Source organism: Pholcus phalangioides, unplaced genomic scaffold, assembly GCF_987345545.1.
Source record: "Pholcus phalangioides strain wild (caught in Gottingen) unplaced genomic scaffold, Ppha-v1.0 ptg000039l_1, whole genome shotgun sequence".
NCBI classification, from domain to species: domain Eukaryota; kingdom Metazoa; phylum Arthropoda; class Arachnida; order Araneae; family Pholcidae; genus Pholcus; species Pholcus phalangioides.
Window position 1 is genome coordinate 23,136,236 of NW_028301625.1, and position 22,021 is coordinate 23,158,256.

The window sequence follows — 22,021 nt, forward strand, 5'->3', positions numbered from 1 at the left end:
CTACAGAGTGCTATGAAGAGATGAAGCTTTCAATTGAAATATGATATGGAAAAATGTGACTACTTTCAGAAGCCATCAGAACTGTCCATATAACAAGGACCATCTTAATCCATGGACCCATTTGAGCATGGTACGGGGCCTCATGTCCATAGGGTGCCTACATGAGGATATCTGGTACTATGGTTTTTGAGTGTAAGTATGCATATATATGCAAGCTGTTACTTCCAGCTAATTAGAGAAGCACCAGATCACCACTTAAATCGGGACCCATCATGTTAGACGGACATGCATAAACCCCCCCCCCCAAAAAAAAGAATTTCAGAGAACTCTAGCCCAGGGTAGGCACTGACCCACGGTGATGTGTGGCTAGAGGCCAATTGTCTCTCCCGAGGTTCGTTACATTGTCCCGTATTATTTATTTTTCACATATGATTAGGCTTTTAGAAGGGATGATCATTCTCCCCTTGTTCATCCGTGCCTGGCACAGGGTTCCAGAGATGAATGTTATTTATAATAATTTTTGTTTCATTATAAATTTAGTTTTGACTAAATCCAATTCAATAAGTAGAAAGGGTCTCGCTCCTGGATGAAAGAGGTGGATAAGACAGGGCCCGCGAGAAGAAAATATTTTACAAAAGGGGGGGGGGCTATGGGCCTAAAAAGGTTGAGAAACACTTGCACTAGAAAGCCATTATGTATAATACGTTCTAACATGTAGCCGATAGAGTATCTTGCCGTTTACTCACAGACTCTAGAGCAGTGTTTCTCAACCTTTTTAGCCCATGCCCCCCTTGGACCATATTTTACTCTCGTGGTTCCCTGTCTTATCCAGGGTCTTAACTTCATCCGAGAGCGATACCCTTTCTACTTATCGATGGGAATTCAATCAAAACTAAATTTATAATGAACAAAAATTTTATAAATAAGATCGACCTCCGGATCCCTCAGCCAGGCACAGATCCAGAAGGTGAGAGTGATCATCACTTTTCCAAGAGCCGAATTATATGGGAAAATTAGGTGTGCGTGAAATACACACGGGCTGATCCGATTTTGGACTTATTCATTTTCTGTTTTTATCTCTATTATTACATACTCCGCTTAAAATATACACTGCGGATATAACCTACCAAAAACTCTCGTAACTTAGAAAATAATTCGAATGTAACATACTGCAAACAAAAACCTGGAAAAATGAAGTCAAAAAAGGACTGTCGTATATTTTTTGTTGAGTAATTCATTCCTTAATTGGGAGGGGGGGGGCGGTCAGCTTATACACGGGTTAGTCTTTGAGGGGAAAATATCGAACCCCCCACTTTACCCAATCATATAGCTACATGGCCTCCGCGCGGTTAGCTTGAAGATCCGTGACATCATTGGACTACTTTAGATGGAATCACTAATCAGTAAAGGGATTTTCGTAGCTATAGATGGCGTTACTGACCAGTAGAGTGATTTTTGTAGCTGTAGACAGGGCCGCAAATAGATGCTAGGTCAGCCGGGGCAAGCACACATATTTTGGCGCTTCCTTTGTAATGTTGAAGGAACGATTAAAGGGTGAAATTTGCACCCCCCCCCTTCTGGTCCGGCGCCCGGGGCAGTAGATCGACTCCAGTTGCGGCTCTTGCAGTAGATGGTTTTTGTTTCACCTTCCAGGTGAAACTCAATTTTTCATCGAGTCGGTAAAAGTCGTGATCAACCAAGCTGCAGCCATTAATCCATTCAAAACATTGCTGTCTTATGAAGTATCTGCCGGCAAAAATGGAAAGAGGAAAAATATTTACATAAAATGTTTCTTCAAATTATTATAAAGTTTGAATCATTTTTCGTTGTAACTTTTGGAGCATGAAAATATAAGAATTTTTCCCCTTTAAAATGCGTTGATTTTTGGGCGTCGGCTTATCACGAGTATATATGTGTGTAACATTCATTGCATTAACATTATGCATTCTTTCACAGAAAGCAGTGAGAATTTCTTTAATAACAGAAAATATACTCGTAATAGTTACATTCACTACTGATAGATGGATGTGTAATGAATCAGGCGTGATCCAGAGAGAATCGATGGGGGCATTCATCACTCTCCCCAAGATCCAGAAATACAAAGCAAAATAATGGTTTTGCCCTGTAAAATATGGGACGTATATTCACATTACTCCATTTGCTTCCATTAATTCGGGTTCCCTAACATATTGCTCTGGATCCTCGCCTGTGGTAAATAGCCAGAAATTGCTTCCTGTTAGTATCAAATATAACTGTTCTGACGATAAAAATTTCTTGCTATCTAAAAAACTCCTCCCTTTCCTCTATTTCTGTCAAAACTGCTCATCGTTGAAGCTTTTCGTATAATTGAAAATGCTTACTTTTTCTGATACTTTTGGATCACCTGGTAGATGACAAACAAACACCTGTTGTGCTCGGGAAAAGTAGAAATCTGAACTGTTTTAGAAGCATCAAATCTTTACCTGTTGATAAACTATGCAAAAGCATGTTGATTGATGACAAACAAAATTGTATGGGCATTACTTTCTTTTTTATAAATTAATTGTACAGTTGTTGACAACTTTGGATAAAAACTATCAGCATAAACTCAAATAATATCAACGAAATCAATTAAATTATGAAAAAATTTATGTGCATGTTCGTATATAAATCATGTACTCTAATAAATTTCCAAAATTCCTCGGGAGTTTCCAAAAAGTATTTCCATGCAGTATTAAATTTAAATACGTACTTCATAAGCTTATTTTCTCCGCGGCAATCTCAGTAATGCACTTTATGCATGTATACAACTGCTATATAAGCTAATTTCAAAACCTCGCTTATAACACTCAACTTTTCAAATCATCAGAGGGCTTGTTATCAGTAAACTCGACTATATATAGTTTCCAGCAAACTAAATGCATCTCATAGTTACATAATTTCTACTAAAAATGCAAAAAGGGGATTGTGTTAGTTAATTGAAGACACAATATATTCCTACAAAATTTTACGGATATTCATTGAGTTCAATTTTCATGGTTCAACATTTTTATACTACTAGATATATAATAATTTTTTTATCATGTTATATTGGCAAAAACTACTCCAAAAATTTCAAAGAATTTTACAGGGCCAAACCGTATCGAAGACCATAACTTAAAGCGAAATATTCAATGCTTATAAGGTACATACAGGTCATGCGCTGATTTTTATTAATTACACACAAACTACCTTAATGATTTTTTTCCCTAAAACACGATCAGCTTGAAGAAAATTGAGATATTTTCTGTTAACAAGAAAACAGAAAATAATGGGTGAAAAATATAATAAAAATCTTTCGTTGTCTAAAAAGAAAGTTAGAGAAGCTTAAAAAAAAGTGTTTGCATAATTTTCTCGTTCTTCTTCTTCTTCTTTAGTTTTTTTTATAGAAAAGAATCAAGTTTAATATATTCAACACATCTTACGAGAGCTAAAGCTATAAGATGTAGACTTGATATCACAGAACAAAAGCGTAATTAAAGAGAGAGGAAGTGAAAGCAATTACCTGTTCTCATTTCAGTAGAAAAATATTATTTCTTCTCAGTTAAGGACAAAGTTGATTTTTCAATTCAAAAAACGTTTTATGTGATGAAAGAATCGAGCAAAAGAGATTAACGCAAGTTTTTCCTTGTCCCTAGAAGTAAACGATGATGGTATTATTTCTTTATAGAAAAAACGCTTGGCGATCAATAAAAAAGACATTTCATGCCTCATCAACGACAAGAAAGTTCATATGAATTGTATAGCAATGAGAACCATGAAAGAAATCACTGAAACAATAGGAACACATTTGATTAATTACAAGGGGAAAAAAAATTAAATTAAGCATCTGTATTTAGAACGTGTAATCGGAATGTGTAACACTAACACGCGTGTAATCAGAAGTTTCCATGCGAAAAGAGTAGTCTAAATAATGTTTTCAATTTCTGTTATTAGTATACTAAGAAATTCTGATATGTGACTATTTAAAAACTACATCAGTCTTAATATGTTTTTTCTCAAAATAGGATCCTCCAGCCTAGAAGGCGAAGTTCTGAATATAAGTAGAGTGAGTCGGTTGCATATGGGAGCCTATTTGTGTATTGCTTCCAATGGGGTTCAACCTTCTGTCAGCAAAAGAATCATGCTCAATGTAAATTGTAAGTAAAACAGATATACAGGGTGCATATTTAACAGCGCGCAGGGCATTTTACTGGTGAATCGTTGATCCTAGAGACATACTTCTAGTTAAAAAAGTATCCGAATAACGTGTAGAACTCAGACGCGTCATTCATGTTGCAAGGGGTTGTGTAAGTATTAAAATTAAAAAAATGAACTTTTTATACGGACACCCTGTGCCCAAAAACCCAATTAGAAAGATGTTGCCCTGTCTTTCTTTATGTCAAAAAATAATAATACACGTTTCTAAGGGCAATATTTACTGAGATATTCGAATTTGAAAAACGGAGGAAAGTTGAAAAAAACGGCTTTAAATCCGGATGAAACTTATTACCCGTTTTTGGTTACAGGGTGTCTGTATAAAAAGTTATTTTTTTTTATTTAAATAATTATACAATCACTTGAAACTTGAATAACGCATCTGAGTTCTACATGTTATTTGGATACTTTTTCCAATAGGAAGTATGCCTCTAGGATCAACGGTTCACCAGTTAAAGGCCGTGCTAGCTGCTTCCTATGCACCCTGCATAATGAATATTACAAGAAATCGGTGACACGATCACAGCCAATTTCGATACGTTAACGGGTCTCATGCATTTTAACATGGTCAAAAAACCTCAAAAACTATGCTGTAGTAGAAATATCATTAAAAATATTATTTAACCATTGATTTATTTGAAATTCGATACACCACAATACATTTTCTAAGAAACAAAAACAAAATGTATTGCTAACACGTTGCGCGCATGATAAAATAGTATGACTTCAATGGAACCGAACAAAAATTGATTCAAAATGAAGAAGACTCTTTAGTTCATCAAAATGAGGCACAATATTGAAATTCAATTGATTCAATCGTACTTAAAATAAAAAATAAAAAATCTAAATATTTTATATTTTTGTATGTCAAGTATTTATGAATGGATCATTTGATGAACTAAACATGTTTCTTAATTTTCAATCATATTTTTTTACATTGATATTATGCAATTTTATCATGCACGCAGGATGTTAACAATGCATTTATATTCTCAATGTTTGAAAGTTTGCAAAAAACACCCATTTAAGTTGTGTAAAATATTGTGTTGGCATAGCATAACACAAGCAATAGAATATATGTGTATCAAATTTGAAATAAATCAATGCCAGATTGCTATTTTTATTGATATTTCTATTACAGCATAGTTCTTTGGGCTTTTTTTTTGATTAAGTTAAAAGGTATGAGACCTATTAAGGTCGTAAATCGACAGCTAATCGTATTATATTTTTCACATCTGAACCAAATTATGAAGATTTTCAAGTAATTTTTGAAAATATGTGATTTCAATTTCTTGTTTTAGTCGCTCCTATGATTTGGATACCCAACCAATTAGTTGGAGCACCTCTTGAAACCAACGTAGTTCTAGACTGCAGGCTCGAGAGTCATCCAAAGTCCGTCACATACTGGGTAAAGGACGATGGAATCATGATTCTATCTAATTCTAAATACAATACACTCCTAGAAGAGTCTGGACATTACAAAGCAAAAATGCAGCTTCGTATAAATAACCTCAGTCCAAAAGACCTTGGCGACTACAGCTGCGTTGCGAAAAACTCTTTGGGTGAAACTGAAGGAACGATAAAATTGTACGGTAAGAACTGACAACAATCGATTCTTTCTTCATATATATATCTCTATCTTCATTTATCTCTTCTAAAAATCTTGTTTTCAAATCAATTATTTTGATGAAAACATACGATTTTTGCACCAATTCCATGCAATTGGAAATTTGCATATGACAAATGAAATATTTTAATTTTTGGAGAATTCATTAACATTGAATGTTATCAAATTTACAGACGAGCAACTTGATGTTATTTGAATCAACTTTAGCGCTAACTCGCGGACTCGAAGAGTAAATATTTTGAGCTCAAATTATTCAGTTCTTGACGTCAAAAGAGATTTAACGTTACAAGTCCCTGAGCGAATTATCACTGAACAGAAATAACTTATTGGCTTGCGTGAGTAGCCAGGCATCGTTAGTTAAAATAACATCCCTTGATACGCGATTTCATGCAAGATCAAAATTTGGATTCAGGTGGTGCTCTGAGACACACACTGCATTTCTTGGGAATCTTCGATGAATCGCTAAAGAAATAACACAAAAGCGTAACCCCGATGTTTTCTGAAAAATTTCGGAATTCCTTCGGAATATGGTTGTTTTTAAAGAGAATTTTGAAGAATATTGAATATTACTGATAGAAACAAAGTATTCAACGCTTCTCACAAAGATGGATAATAAAAATGAGTAATTCAATTTTTAATTAGACGCTAGCATGTAATAAAGTTAATCGAGTCAGTGAAATAGTTCCGAGTTGACAATGAAATATCATTATTTCTTCGAGTTGAAAAATGATGCATATTTTATAATGTACCAAAATATTTTATCGAACTTTGAAATTAATTTGAGCTCTTTCCAAGAACGAGGATACTTTTGTAGTACAGGTAAAACTCCCATATTCGGAAAGATTTTTAAATTTTCCAAACGTTATTAATCGTACATACAAAAAGAATACCGAGTTTATTTATTACTAGACACGGCGTTCCGATGGCTCAAACTATAAGAAAAATTAAGTATATTAAATTTTAGAAAATTCACTTCAAAAAGGAAACAGTAAAGAAGAACGAAGCCGAAAAATATTTGCTCACAAAAATTCGAATTTCTCCGCTTATTGTTCGGGAAAAACAATATATACCAATAATAAAAAGAATCCGGCTTCCAAAGAATGAAGTAATGTTTTAAAGTTATGATTTAATTTACTTTCGCTGGGAGTTTTATATGATATTTCTTTTCTTTTCCCTCTCGGGAGAATGTGTGAGGTTTATATATCTAGAGATCTTAAATGTTAAGTCATCTTATATCATGTTAGCGTCGACCTTCTCATTTTATGTTCCTCTGCAGTGTCATGATTTCCCAACGAAAACTGCTAACTCATCTCTTTCTTCAAAAAAAGAATTTCTTATTTCTTAGTAGTCACTAAAGACTGAAGTTTTTTCTCTCTTCCTATTCAGGCAATACCGTACTTGACGTCTTATTCTAACGTCATGACAGACACATTTCGCGTGACGGTGGAATATACTTTTCAGTTATTAATAAAATATTCATTTATTTTTTTTAGATTTGTTTTAACCTTTTAACTACTTCTTGTTGTTCCAGCACTTTCACTTTATTTTGAGGCAGGAAAATGGCGTGTGCGCACAGAAAATATCTTCAAGTCTTTAACTTGTCAACGAACTCGTTTTCTTAAACCTTCCAGCTAGTTAGACACACCGAGTGGTTGGCGTACCAACCTCTCGGTGAGTATTAAAAAGGCTGCCGTTCGGAATCGGCAATAACTTGTAGGTCCCGATCTAATCAGCCCTCGCGCGCAGGAACCGACCGTGGTGCGACTAAAATGATCAATGATTGAATCAGCTAGTTAGAGACAATAAAAAAGTAAAAACGTTAGACATTGTTAGAATATATTCATACGTCTCAGAAAAATCACCAACGAAAAAAAAGCAAATGCAATACAAAACTCCTAATGCATTTCGACACGCTGTGGGTGTCGTCTTCAGTGGGTAAAAAAAAGTATCACGCTGACCGAGGATCCCATTTGAATTGATTACCAAAACTTAACTCTCGGTTGCTTCGCGGAAGAAAAAATATACGTCTGACCAAATAAAATGTCCTGACCACAGAATAAAGCCGTGCGCCTGTTTGTAAGTCTTCTATAACGCCCTGATTGACAACTTGCACAAAATAAAGATATCTGATTGGTCTATTCGAATTTTCTTATAATTCCTGCTCGTAATGAACCTAAGTCGTGGCGCTGCAATCGGTGGCGTTGATTTATTGCCGTTTACCAGTTTACTTTTGAAGGCCCGAATATGTGTGCCTTCGTAGAAGTCTAGATTAGCCGTGGACTTTACTTGAAAACTTCCGCGTCCTGAAATTTAAATCCATGTATTACCGAATCTTAATTCTCGGTTGTTCAGTGGAAAGAAAATTATGTGTCTGTCTAAGTCAAACGTTCTCACCAGAATGAAGCTGCGTGTATTTTGGATTGTATCCATTGTATTTTCCTTGTATTTGCCTTTTTCGCTGGTAATTTTTTTGAGTATTGTTAGGCAAAGTTTACCTGCTCTTCCATATTCATACGTCATTTTAAGAACTTCAAAGCATTGATATTAATTCAAATTGCGATAGATGATTCAGCAACCTTTTATGTCTATCACCTAGATGTGATGAGAACACTTTAAGGTGGAACATTTTGTTGCCACATACTGTAGATTTGCAAATGTTTCATATTTATTTTCAGAAATACCTCGTCCAACGACAGTTTCTTCAACATTCCCTCAGTATATCAGCAAATCGACCAAGAACGAAGGTAAGTACAAAAAAGGACAGGTTTTACGAATTACAGTGAAACCTCGCTACATCGATACTCGATATAACGATAAATCCCTCTACAACGCTATTTTTTCGACACTTGTTTGGAAATGCCGATAGTCTAATCTTAAACTTCTCTTGATACAACGATATCCTTTACTGCGATAAATCCGTCTATAACGATATTTTTTGAGAAGATTATAAAATTGATACAACGATAATTTTTATATTTCACTCAAAATCACCTTCAATTTATTTTAAATTCCTCGCCAGTTTTTGTTCTTTCAAGGATGCTTATAATAGCATGGGTATTTTTTTTAAACTTTTATTTATTTATTTATAACAACCTCAAAAGGCATGAAATGCACTTACATCGTAAAAGTAATAATAAATAAAACAATAAATAATAATAATTAATAAAAATAGCAGTAGGGAAAGCCCTTCGCGTACGGACCCAGGTCGAAATTTTCAATAGCGGCAGCAAACTTTGCGTAGGTGGCGCATGCAAGTTTTGATTGCAGACTGTTCCAGACTCTGGCAACACGGCATCTGTACCAGTGGAAAAACCATCTCTTCTGGCCGTTGGTATTCTTATTCGGAGGTGATGCCTATGTGATAAATTGGATCTTTGCATACTTATCAATCATCTTGGTAAGTTCTATAAATTTATCACTTTTACCCGCGAATATGCATAACACCCAAGCGACGCTAGTAAATTTGATAAATACTGAAAACATTATCACTTTTACCAGCGATTACGCATAACTAACCAATTGTCGTTGGAAAATTTTATAAATACTTGAAATTTATCGTCATTTATGTGATTATGCATAATACCCTAGTGTAACTGGTGAATTTGATAAATATTTGAAAAAAATTCCAGATGATTCTATTACGTGTGATGAATATAGTCGGACCCAATATAATGATAACAAATTTTACGATCATACACCATATAATGATACAATCAATACATGTATGAATTACCATGTATAGTATATCATATAGTATGATTTATCATGTTTACCAACGACGCGATGCTTGAATATCATGCATAATGGTCATAAAAGTGATTAATTTAGAGAAATATATGAAATTTACCAACGACCCTTGGGTACTGTACATAATCACTGTGTGCACATAATCAAGTAATTAATTTAGGGAAATTTATCAAATTTGATAAAATTCTCAGCGGTAATGCATAATAACCATTTATTATGTGTAATAATCGGGTTTATCATATTCACCGTAACATGGCAAACATGCTAACTGATGCTAGATAAACGCTTTGGTGGACTAGTTTGTAGCACATCTTCAGCTCTGCAGCGATTCTACGCCATTCCACAGAGTGCAAACCCAAAAATTCAGGCCACTCGCAATAAGACCAGCTGCTGATGCTTCGCCCGAGTGGCGCTGTGGTAAGATGCTCGTCTTGCACTATGAAAGTTACCGTCAAGGTTCACCAGTTCGAATCCGGGCAAAAACATTAGAAGCAAGTTCTTTACCTACGGAGCCTGGGGCGACCACCGATACATTTCCCATACAACCAACTCCATTGATTGCAAATTGCCGTATGACGATATATGAACGGAGTCGGTAAAAGGGACATGCCAATTGCATCAACTACCCTCCGAAAGTGTTAATGCAATTGCCATAAAGCTACTTTTTGTGTAGTACACAAAAGTACTGTGGAGGAAGCTAATTTATATACACGGTGAAAGAACCAACTGAATTTTATTCATCAACTAATCAATTACAATTTTTTGCTGCCGAATAAATGCCTATAAATGCATTTTATGGTGGTACTAACAACGCCAATTCAGAAGAGATAGTAACATGAATTAGGTGATGCCTGATGATAATGCTACTTCTCTATATTACGATAATCCCTTTACAGCGATAACTTTTCTTGGTCCGCAGAGTATCGCTGTGTCAAGGTGTCACTGTATTAGGCTTCTCTGCGTAGATATTCTGTCCATTTACAGCAATGGTTCTCAACCTGGTCAATATGACCCCCTTGTGGTCCTGGGATATTCTGGGTGGTGGAGGCACGGGTGAAAATCAGAAGAAAGAAGAAACAAGAAAAGTTGTGAAGGAGCCCACAGCGATCTTTGAAAAAGTAAAGCTTTCAAGTGAAATATGTTTGGAAAAATATGACTTTCTTTCAAACCGAGCACAATTCAGGTCTATCAGCATCTATGGGCGATTTACTACCTAAGTGAGTTGTGCCGGATGTTTAACTGCGTATGTACCTAACAATCTGAGTGCGTATGTAGTGTTGTGTTTGATTTTTCAGTACCGCCATCTATATTTCAGAAGTGAAGTGAGTGATGTGTTATGATTGAATTGCATTTGTACTGTTTGTAGGTCTGTTGCTCTCTGTGGTGAGACGCTCATTGTGGGTGCAGACCCACAATAATGTGTCGGGAGGGACGAATTTTACTGTGTACGTTTGTTGGGTCGTCCCATATCTTACAAGACCTATTCTCCCCATATAATTCGGCTCTCGAGGGAAATGGTCACCCCCCATCTTCTGGGTCTGTGCGTGGCTCAGGGCTACAGAGATTGATCTTATTGATAAAATTTTTGTTCATTGTAAAAATTTAGTTTCAACTAAATTCAATTGAATGAGCAGAAAAGATCTCTCTCCGACATGAGGGTGGGGGCCCCTGGGTAAGACGAGGGAGGCCACGAGATGAAAATATGGTCCAAAGGGGACCATGAGCTATAAAAGGATGACAACCACTGATTTACAGCATCTTTAATTTTCTTCAGCATAAAAAAAATGGTGTCTCTTATTGTGAAAGGACAATTTAACAAATATTGTAAGTGGAAAATGTGTCTTTATCAAAAGAATAAGTGTGTTTTCCATACTGAAATATTTGTGTTAATTTAACTCAGGTACGCAGCATACGACAAGTGAGAAAATATTTCCAAGTACATGGCAAAACTCATTGTACAAGGATGATAATGACGGTATGTATATAGCGTATGATATTAATCTAAGAAAGTTATGGCCATCGAAAATGCAGTTATAATAATTATCATGTCATATTTACAGAGTGGTCATAAAATAAAACTTTGCCGATATCAAGACCCTGTGGCCGCATTAATCAACGAATTTGAATGAAATTCGAGACAGGTGTTTCAGAGTATGCGCTCGAAGATGTGAAAATAAACGAAGTGAAAATAAAGCTCTCTTGCGGTTACGGCCACAGCAAAAACATTTCGAAAAATTCGGATGGCAATACCCACTTTTATGCATTGCAAAATGATCACCGTATCCAAAAAATATAAATGGCGTCTGTACGGTACCTGTAACAACATAAATACGGGCGCAGGACGCAGACAAGAAAGATCTCACCAAGGGGCTGGTGCGCTAGAAGCTCGGCCGGGGAACTCTTCAAATCCGCGGAAGTCTTTGACCAAGTGTCTAGTGCACCACCAACTTGGTGAGATCTTTGCGTCGTGCGCCCACATTTATGGCGTGACAGGTACCGTTCCGACGCCATTGATGTTTTTTCAATACGTTGATCATTTTCCAATGTATAAAAGTGGGTGTTGTCATTTGGATTGTTCAAAATTTTTTCCTTGTGTTCGTAACCGCAAGAAGCTAGGGTTTAGTTTTTTCTCCCATCTTCAAGCACATACGCTGGAATAACTATATCTCGAATTTCATCCGATTTCGTTGATTTTGCGGCCTCCTAGAGCTACGTATATCGACAAAGATATTTTATGACCACCATGTATTTTAAAATAGCTCCATTCGTTTGTCCTCGCGAGTAACGCTCGACACATCTTTGAAACTTGAAGCATAAAATCAGAAGCAATTTCAGCAATAGATAGAGTAAAAAGAAATTTCCCAGCTGTTCCAGTGCAAACAAACTGGATATTGCGCAACGCACCCCCCCCCCCCTAGTTTTCCAATTAGGTTTTCTGCTGCAGAAAGATCCGCAATAGTCGTGTGCTTAAGATTCTCATTTGTTTGTAAAGCGAGGCTGCTTCAATCATTCAAGTTAATTCGATTTGTTCCTCTCGCTATTCCTGACTTCACAATCACATCATCATGACTTGATTCAATGTAATACGAGCGTGGATTTCTCGGATGGGTAATCCGCAATCTCGATTAACAACAAGCATGCTAGATCGAGCGAGATCATACGTTACTCCGGAGGGCAACTATCACAGAAGCATAAACACAAGACCTGCAGGGGGTATCGTAGAACTACCGATTACATTGTTTTTCAATGAAAACGAATTATTACAACATCATGTTCATTCAATCTGGATGTTGCTCGATTTTTCTTTCTTAAAATATCTCCTGTAAAAACACCCATCAAGGTCATAACCGTATGCTTTCCGAATTTCTTCACAAAGACATAAAACTAAGCGAAACTAACCCATTTACGTACAGGTTTTTGACAACAAATTAACAAATTTGGACGCTGTACCGTTGAAGGACTAGTGACATATCTTTGTAAATGGTTAGGAAATTCGTTTATATAAGGAAATAGAGGAGAAAAAGATTTAGGTGGAGGGGATTTTTCTATATTTCTGTGTTGTGTGTTTTACTCGTTAAACCGTAGCAAAGGAGAAAATAAAAACATGTACAGGCTGTCTAATAAATTTGGACGGATTTAAAAAAAATACACAAAAATCAATAAATTGACGTACCGTGGTGCAGTCTACGTCCTTAAACTCGTCAAAGAGTTGGCTTTCTTTTTTAAACAAAAAAAAGTAATTAAAATTCTCACCGATAGGTCGCGCCACGTTAACAAAATACATGAAATTCATTTAGATTGTGCAGCAAGTGTTTTTCACTTGGGAATGTGAAAACAACCCAAGTGTTCGATGTGTCCACCCCTCACATGTGAGAAAATGCTGCAAAGCATCAAGTGAGAAAAACATTTACACTAGCGTTTAGGATGTCGTAGTCGAAGCAGTAATCTCGCGGCGCATGACATCTTTCAGCTTCAATGCGGATCGACTGAGAAACCATAGTCAGACAAACCTTGTGTCTGAGCAGAAAGATTACATACGCCATTAGCTCTCTGCTATCGACTACAACATGCTGTAGGCAAGACTAATGATTTTGAAAAACAAAACAATTTTGTACATAGGATTACTAACGAAACGTCGCGTTGTGTGATGAGAGAGGAAAAAGGAAAAAAAAGAGACACTAAGCAGTATATTTTTCAACCTTTTCGGAATTGCGGATCGGTAAAAAGTAGCTTAAAAATTTTGCGGACCCTCAGAAATCGAAGAAATGATGATTTGCGGATCGTCAAAAAAAGTAAAAATAAATAAATGGGACGAATAATTTGAGCCCCCCCCCCCCACCAAAAAAGTAAATAAATAGTGTGGTGGACTTGCAAAAAAAAATAAATAGGAGAAACAATAGAATGTGTGAATAGACCGGTGTGAATAGAAAAAATCCGTAGACCTACTGACGGCTGACACAGAAATAAAAACCCATATTTAGACGGTACGATATTTAACAAATAATAGAATTAAATAATGGATACACGAATGAAACAAAATTTTTCGTAGGTCGGCTAAAAATTCACAAGGACCAGCGGTTGAAGAACACTGGTCTAAAATATTTCTACCATTTACTCTATATCTCTACACGAGATATCTCGCTCTTATAGGGAAAGAGGCCTAACCAGACACAACCATGAGGAATGATTTTAATATATATATAGCAGGTTTTCTGTTCGATTTTATAGACGTGCATTATTGGCGTGTATATCTTGTACAGACGATGCAATGATATTCATTTGTACTCCGTTCTCTCTCCCTATCCGCGTTGTTCTAATCTTTTCTTTCGTTAAGATTTTGCATATTTTCGATAGCCATCAGTGTACTCTTTCAATCTAAAATTCTGCTTAGTGGCAATAAGTTTTACGACTGATATTTACAGTGGATTGGCACCAACTTGTTTATGTATACGGCCATTTACATTATTTTTCTTATTGCTATACGTATTTTATGATTTGCGTTTCAGCTTCTCGGAAATCGGAGCTTTCAACAGAACTTCAAGAGAAAGATACGACATTAGGAATTGCGTCATCGGCTGCTCACAACAAGCCAAGAGAGAAAAGTAAGACTCTTTCCAAAATAAAATTGTATCAGTCGATGACAGGGTTGTGAAATAGCATTCTAACTGCAACGAGAGAAATTATTTTGACGTCACGTTATAAATAATTTACAGTCTGTTGTTCAAGTTGAGAACGAAAATAAGATTACTGTTCACGACAATGATTAATCAAATTTACTTCTAACAGAATACCATCTTTCATTCATCATTTGTTTCAGTCGCATTTTCAAGAATTACGAGCTCGTGTAGCTTTCTGTTTCAAATTTGCTGAAGTTTCATTAGAACACAACAACATAATGTATTTATTAAAACAAAATATTTCTATTTTTCTAATGTTTTACACGCACAAGACGTTCATTAAATTCCTAAATAGTTTCAAAAATGATAAAAATTGAAGGAATTGTACTGCAAAAAGCACTTGAAAAAGTTCCGAGACTTATTTTATTACGGAAGAATGCATATAGGATAGAACCTATTTATTTGGTGTTTCCTTCGAACTTACTACCCTGTGCACAATTATGCATTTCTACCATTATTCATACAGAGATGTAAATGCGGATTGCAACACTTTTTTGGCACATCCTCTTCTGCTTCCGTCGCTACTCACTGCACTTTTTCGGAACTTGAGAATCGTTGCTCTTAAGCAAATTCCATATCCGAGGAAAAAGTCACGTGGGGCAAGATCAGGGGAATAAGCTGGTTTTGAAAGTATCAGAATGTGATATTTTGACAGGTTATCTGATACCACGAGGGACCTATGAACCGGCGCATTATCGTCATGGAGTATCCATGAATTGGCGTTTCAAAAATCTGGTTGCTTGTGTCTCACCGAATCATGCAGACGTTTAAGGACTCACAGGTCCCTCCTGGTGTCAGATTACGTGCTACAAACATCACATTCCGATACTTTCACAACCAGCTTATTCCCTTGATCTTGCCCCAAGCATTTTTCCATTTTTTTTCTCGGATAAAGAATTTGCTTAAGAGGCAACGATTCTCAAGGAGGATGTGACAAAAAAAAGGTCGCAATCCATTTAAATCTTTATATGAACAACGGTAAAAATGCATAATTGCACAAGGAAGGAAACACCAAATAAGCAGGTTATATGTGTATTCATTCTTCCGTAATAAAATAAGTTTCGGAACTTTTTTAACGTACTAGTACGTAGTAATGTTTTTTTTTTTGATTTGCAAAAAAGTTATTTTCAGAAAAGGGGGGAATCTTCTTATGGTACACAAATAGTACAGATTTGTATCGATGGAGGGCGCTGCAAAAAAGAAAGCCACCTGAAATATGTATAAATCGGAGTCCTATAAAATGCAGGATGTACGATTAACAGCTCATTTCTAAAATTTTCTGTTTTTGGCACTTACATAAGGTTTTCATTGTGATGTTGACATCTGTGGATAAAGAATCACTATTGGGACTATCAACCACGTGCTTTGTTCATGCAAGTAGTTTGTGCTATAAGAAGCGCAGCTGAAGAAGGGCTATATTAGCCTCGAAACAGCTGCTTGGTGTCTTATTTTGAGTAAAAATCGTTGGTTTTTCATCTTTCTATGTTATGTTGTTTTACCTCAGCTACGAATTGAGGCTTTACAAAAGTTTCGGACCCAAAAGAGATCGAAGGAATGTCCAGGTCCCATCACTACTGCTGAACTTTCGTGCATCGCCTTCTATCGACAAAAATTTAAAATTATTTTTTTCTGTTCTGAAAAACCTCATCGTGAGAATGACTTTTTCTCAAACCGCATTCAAATATACCAATTCTTTCAATTTTTATGAATTTTTAAACTATTTTACAAATTTACGGAACACCCTGTATTATATGAATATAAACATATTTTTTTAAAGTATTTATTCGAATTTATTCTTTTCAGTTCTGGATAAACAGAACGACCAGACAATGAATGGCTCATACAGGGGCTACAACGGCATCAATTCTATTCAGGTTCTGGCAAGCGCTACATTCACAACTTGGTTTGTGTACGTTGCCCGTATTCAGAGGTTCTGATCTGAATAGGATTCTTTCTTTTTTGTGGCGTCTGCGACTTGTGTTCCAACTAGATAGTGCAACATGATAGATTCTCTGTTCGTGGACAGCCATGTTTATCTCTGTGACATGTGGTAGCGGCTGTTCAAGATTCAAGAGCTTCCTCGTGGGCACCAAAGTGGTCCAGTGGGACAAAAACTGAAAATAAAAAAAGAAAAGAAAGAAAAACACACAGACGTACGGTCTTGCGTATTATTTAGATGTGCTAACTGATATATAAATATAATTCAACGAGTGTAAGATTTGGAATTATTTAAAAAAAATTTCCAAAAATATACGAACTTTCACACGCGTATGTATAATGTAAAACGTGCCAAGTTTCATTTTTGTTTTTTGCAGAAAGTGCAACGTGAGGAATCATAACATTCATTGTCTAAAGAAACAATTGCGTATTCATCTCATTCTGATATCTGTTTGTCTTTAGTTTATTATTAAATGATTCTTTTTTAAATTTTATTTTGAAAAAAAAATCCAATTTTTCGTTAATTTTAAATCCTGAACTGTGAATCTGGACTTTCACGAGAATCGATACGCATATATACTTGCTCTATCATATACATATATAAATATATATATATACATACACATAATACATAAATATATCTAAACTTAATCAAAGATGATTATTTATATGTTGAAAGTGTTTAAAACAGGATTGAAAATAAAGCGTGCAAAATAAAATGAATGACTGTTTTCAAATTATGTCCATTCGTGTATCTGTGACTGAAATATCATTTTTCATCAATTATAATAATTATTTTCTTATAAGGAAATACGAACAAAGTTTATATATTTTCATTTAGTTCACCCAAATTTTTATTCACAGAGATTTTCATTAATTTTAATGAGGACCGAGAAATTTTGGTTAATCTTCAGTAATTTTCACACTGAGACTAGATTAGTGTTTCCTTCAATTTTCGAACGTTGGTTAGCCGTTTGTTTTGATAATCATGGAAATTTGACTTGAACATTGTGTTTACACTTCAATCTTAAAGGATTATTTGGATGGATTAAAAGCTAGAACAACTCGAGGAATTTCTGAACTTTTTTTAAGAAAAAAATCTGATAAATTTAGATAATTAAACCTAATCAACTGAATTGTAAAATTACATAAAGAATATGTGTTGCCAACACTGAAAACGTTATACAAGTGATTGGAATACGTAATAAGCTGGAATGAATTTTTCTGAGAGTAGTCCATGGTGAAAACCTCGCCGATATAAAAGTCCATTATTTTGGAAGTTTGTTATTGTGAAGCTTAATTGTGAAATCTTATTACGTCAATCTGGATTCGTGTATGAACAATTAAAACGTAACAATTTAACAAATGGATGTACGAAAAAAAAATTAGTAAGATTTAATTTATCTAATGATGATTAGAAATAAAAGGCTGTACAGATATTGCTCATTTTTATTTGTTTTCAGACTTTGTTATGAGAACATTGTAATGGGTTCGTGATAAATAGACTTTTCATATTTTTTAAATTAAATGAATTTGGCAGAATTTAACTGTTTGAAGGTTGTTCGGAACAAATAAAAATGCATCCCGTGTCTCAGCTGGAATTAAAATTTGCAAATTGGCAATTGAGGAGCTTATTTTCGAAAGGGAACATTTCACTTTTGCTAAATTTACAGTAGAAATAACAAAAGGTTTTCTCTCCGTGATGGACAGCTTTGCGAAAGTAGAAAATAGCCCAATAGGTGGCATGCAAAAATGGTAGAAGAATATTTAAATACTATGTTTCTTGATCAACATTTAAGAAAGTTATCCACAATTTTTAATTTTGGAAATGTTCCGTTTTGAAAGACAACTAGTAGAAATATTACCATTTGGTTAAAATTTGAGCTGGTCAAGTGTGAAAAATTGAAAATTTCTCCGTCACTTGTTGATTCCAGAAGGTTTTGACTCTCTAGCTCATGAAGTTACCCTCACTGCCCTCTCATCATTAACATAAGAAACACAATCATTCTATAGTGGAACCTTTCATAACGGACACTCCCGTTAGCGGACACCTCCACTGACGGACACAATTTTGAATTACATCGAATGGATTCAATGTATCTTACTATCCATTAACGGACACTCCTCGTTAGTGAAAAAAATTTCCGGTCCCATGGGTGTCCGTTATCGAGAGATGAAAAATACCGAAGTGTATAAAACCAGTATATACGTTACGTTTTGATAGAAACGACTAACTTTGCATTGTAATTTCTAACAAAAAATATTTCCGTTTGAATATTGCCGGTTGCATATAATCTGACAGAGTTAATTCCAAAAACTCTTTAACCGTTAAAAAGCTCCTCAATTGAACGTCGATGCTCTTAGTTGATAACTTGCGGAAAACATGCACAGTCGGACTCGCTTATAACGAGAAGCCTCTTCAGTGAAAATGCTCGTTAAATCCGGTCACTCGCTATATCCGTTTTGAAGTTTGAAAAAAAGAAATTATAGCGAATATACTGAAAAAGATTATATATCGATATTTGATTAAAAAAATATATTTTTTCCCCTTTTCTAGTATAACTTGATGTCTATTTAATTCTGACAGTGAAAAATTTGCTTTTGGACGTTTTTTTCCCCAAAACCAAAGAACACGTGATACGGGAAAGGAAAAGTTACGCTTATGATCCTCACACTCGAACACATGTTGTCTGTATTGGAAAATGCGCGAGTGCGCTGAATCATACATTTTTAAAAATTCTGGTCAATCTTTATTTTTTATGTTCATTCCTTCCTTCTAGACGAGCTTTTGTTATTCATGCACATTAACAACAAACCTAAAGGGGTTATAAACCTTTTGTTGAATTAGTTGTGGGGGGTTCTTCTAGCATTTATTTTTCATTTTCTTTTGTATTCAAAAATGAGAGAGAACCTCATTTTTTTGAGGTTCCCCTTTCAAATCCCTCGTTAAATCACAGCTACCGTAAAAAACCTGCTCGCTAAAACCGACAAAGTTGCTATACAATTAGCATTGTACCAAACAAAATGCATTAATTTACTCGTGAAATCCAGATCGTCGTTAAAAAAGTGGATTCGTTATAAGTTGGTCTAACTGTATATGTTACGGTAAATGTGATAAATCCGGTATACCTACCATTTTGGTAAGTTTGATAAATATTGCGAAATCATCACATTAAACTATGATTATGTATAGTCTCCAGCTAATACTGTGTTGGTAAAAATCTCATGAATTAATCCTTTAAATTTTCCGGACATAATGCAAAATGGTAGCATGCTTGTCCGGATTGCAAGTGGGCCTGGGTTCGAGTTCAGGTGCAGATCAGATGACCTCTTTCTTTCCGAGTTCAATTTATCATAATGTCCAGAAAATATGTTTCCTTGATATTATGCACAAACTTCAGTCCAGTATGACAAATTCGATCGGCAATGTTTGGATATGTTGATAAAAATGAAAAAAAAAACCCCAACATTTTAACAAGACTGATGAAAATTATATTTTTTTATTTTCTTTACTATTATTTTAATTTAATTCAACTTTTCATGACAAAATACGCATCGCGTACAGGCAAAACTATCAAGTAATTTAGTTGCAACACTATATTTGTAATATATTGAAGTGATATTTCTATTGATTTCTTCTGCATTGCAATGACATTTATCAAACTTACCGAGGTGATTGGTGATTATGTATAATCACCGATTTATCACATTTACTGTGATATAGGGTCCATAATGAAGCCTATATCCACACCTTTTTAAAATTCACTACAGATAGACCTTTTAACAGCGGACTCTCGTATAAACATTATTTGGTTTAAATTAAATGGAATGATTGTATGCTGTCCCCTAAGCCATTCTAAAAGTAGGCTGCAGAGTTCTAGTAAATTCAATCAATTATATAGCCAGAAATTACAACTCAGTAGTATTACTTCGAGTAAAACTGCACATTATAATTTAATTCTAGAAAATATACTTCAAAAAATCGTACACTTACGAATTTTTATGAAAAATATTTAGATATTTTAAATGAAAAAAAAAATTTACGATAATTTGTCAATGCCAGAAACGGTTTTGAAGTTTTCTTGCCGTTATCAGAAAAAAAAAAAACCACGAGTTTTCGTATACGAAACGAATTTGATCAAACATATATGTTGTCTGATATTCCTGGTAGAATCTATTTCTGAAGATATATATAATCGATCACAAGGTTTTGTGTATTTGTCTATGGATTGCTTTTTCGTCTTAACCAAGAGCAAAGTTGTAGACATAAGAAGATTAAGATCACAAAGCGTTTTGAAGTCAAGAAAACATTTCCGTTTTCTTATTCCATCGCAGTAAGAATTTCCTGCCATTCTTATGTGTTCAAAATGCGAGAGTGGGATTATTTGGGGTAAGAGAAAGCAGTAAAGCAAAATACAACACAGCGTGGGATATCCATAGAAAGAAAGAGAGAGACAGAGAGCTCTAGAGCTTTTTTCCTCAATTTCAAGGACTTTGTCGAAAAATAAAGCCCTCATCATTAAGGGCTCGGATTCGCTGTATTTGCTAACCGAACTCATGGATACAAGTATTGTAGAGGAAATACCGTAACAGTTGGCGTGGTTTCTATTTATATGTTCGCCCACATATATGTATACGATATATAGTCCGATCGCGTGACTAAAGGTCGACTGTCCGAACGCAAAGATTTAGTGGACATTTGCGGGTACTACAAGAATTGATTAATGAGCCATTGAAATCGTTTTTGGTGTGGGAGAGAGAGGTTATATATCCAGAATAGCTTGCTTTATCAGATATGAAATGTATAACATCCACTGATTTCACTTATTAGATAAGAAAATATTACTTCAACTGCTTTTGAAGTTCAAGTAGGATACTTATACCTATCTGTTTCTTGAAATTCTTCATTGATGCAATTGTGATTGAGTGTTATAGCCCATATCAAAGTAATATATTTTTAATTCAATAAATTAAAGTAAAATTCTGACGATGCAGAAGCCGTATTAGTACAGAGTGTCCAACAAAGGGCTCTCTGATTTTTAAATGAAATTACTCGGAAACGATGATCGATAGAATAATAAAACAAGTGGTATGTTTATTTTGAGAACCGTAAAAAAATGAGATGCAAAAGTTTCAAAATTAGTTACAAATCTTGCCGACAGGTGGCATTTCACACCGAGGTCGCAGTACGGAGTCCAAGAAATAGGCTATAAACTGTCCTTTGCAAGCAGTCGGTGCAATCACATCATAATCGATTCAAAATGTGCACCTTTCGCAGCGCAGAGATGGCGCAAACGATCACCACTGAACGGCACGT

General features: G+C 35.1%; 1 protein-coding gene across 1 annotated transcript in view; it reads left to right on the top strand.

Annotated features, from left to right (window-relative positions):
• LOC149065722 (lachesin-like) overlaps nt 1–16,883 on the top strand; it is an 87,255-nt gene extending 70,372 nt beyond the window's left edge. The window contains exons 5-10 of the mRNA XM_089253767.1: nt 4,026–4,157; nt 5,517–5,807; nt 8,518–8,586; nt 11,490–11,564; nt 14,596–14,691; nt 16,570–16,883. Of these exons, the coding sequence (XP_089109893.1) occupies nt 4,026–4,157; nt 5,517–5,807; nt 8,518–8,586; nt 11,490–11,564; nt 14,596–14,691; nt 16,570–16,703 (797 nt within the window). The 3' untranslated portion in view covers nt 16,704–16,883. The remainder of the gene's footprint in view (nt 1–4,025; nt 4,158–5,516; nt 5,808–8,517; nt 8,587–11,489; nt 11,565–14,595; nt 14,692–16,569) is intronic.
• The last annotated feature ends 5,138 nt before the right edge of the window (nt 16,884–22,021 follow it).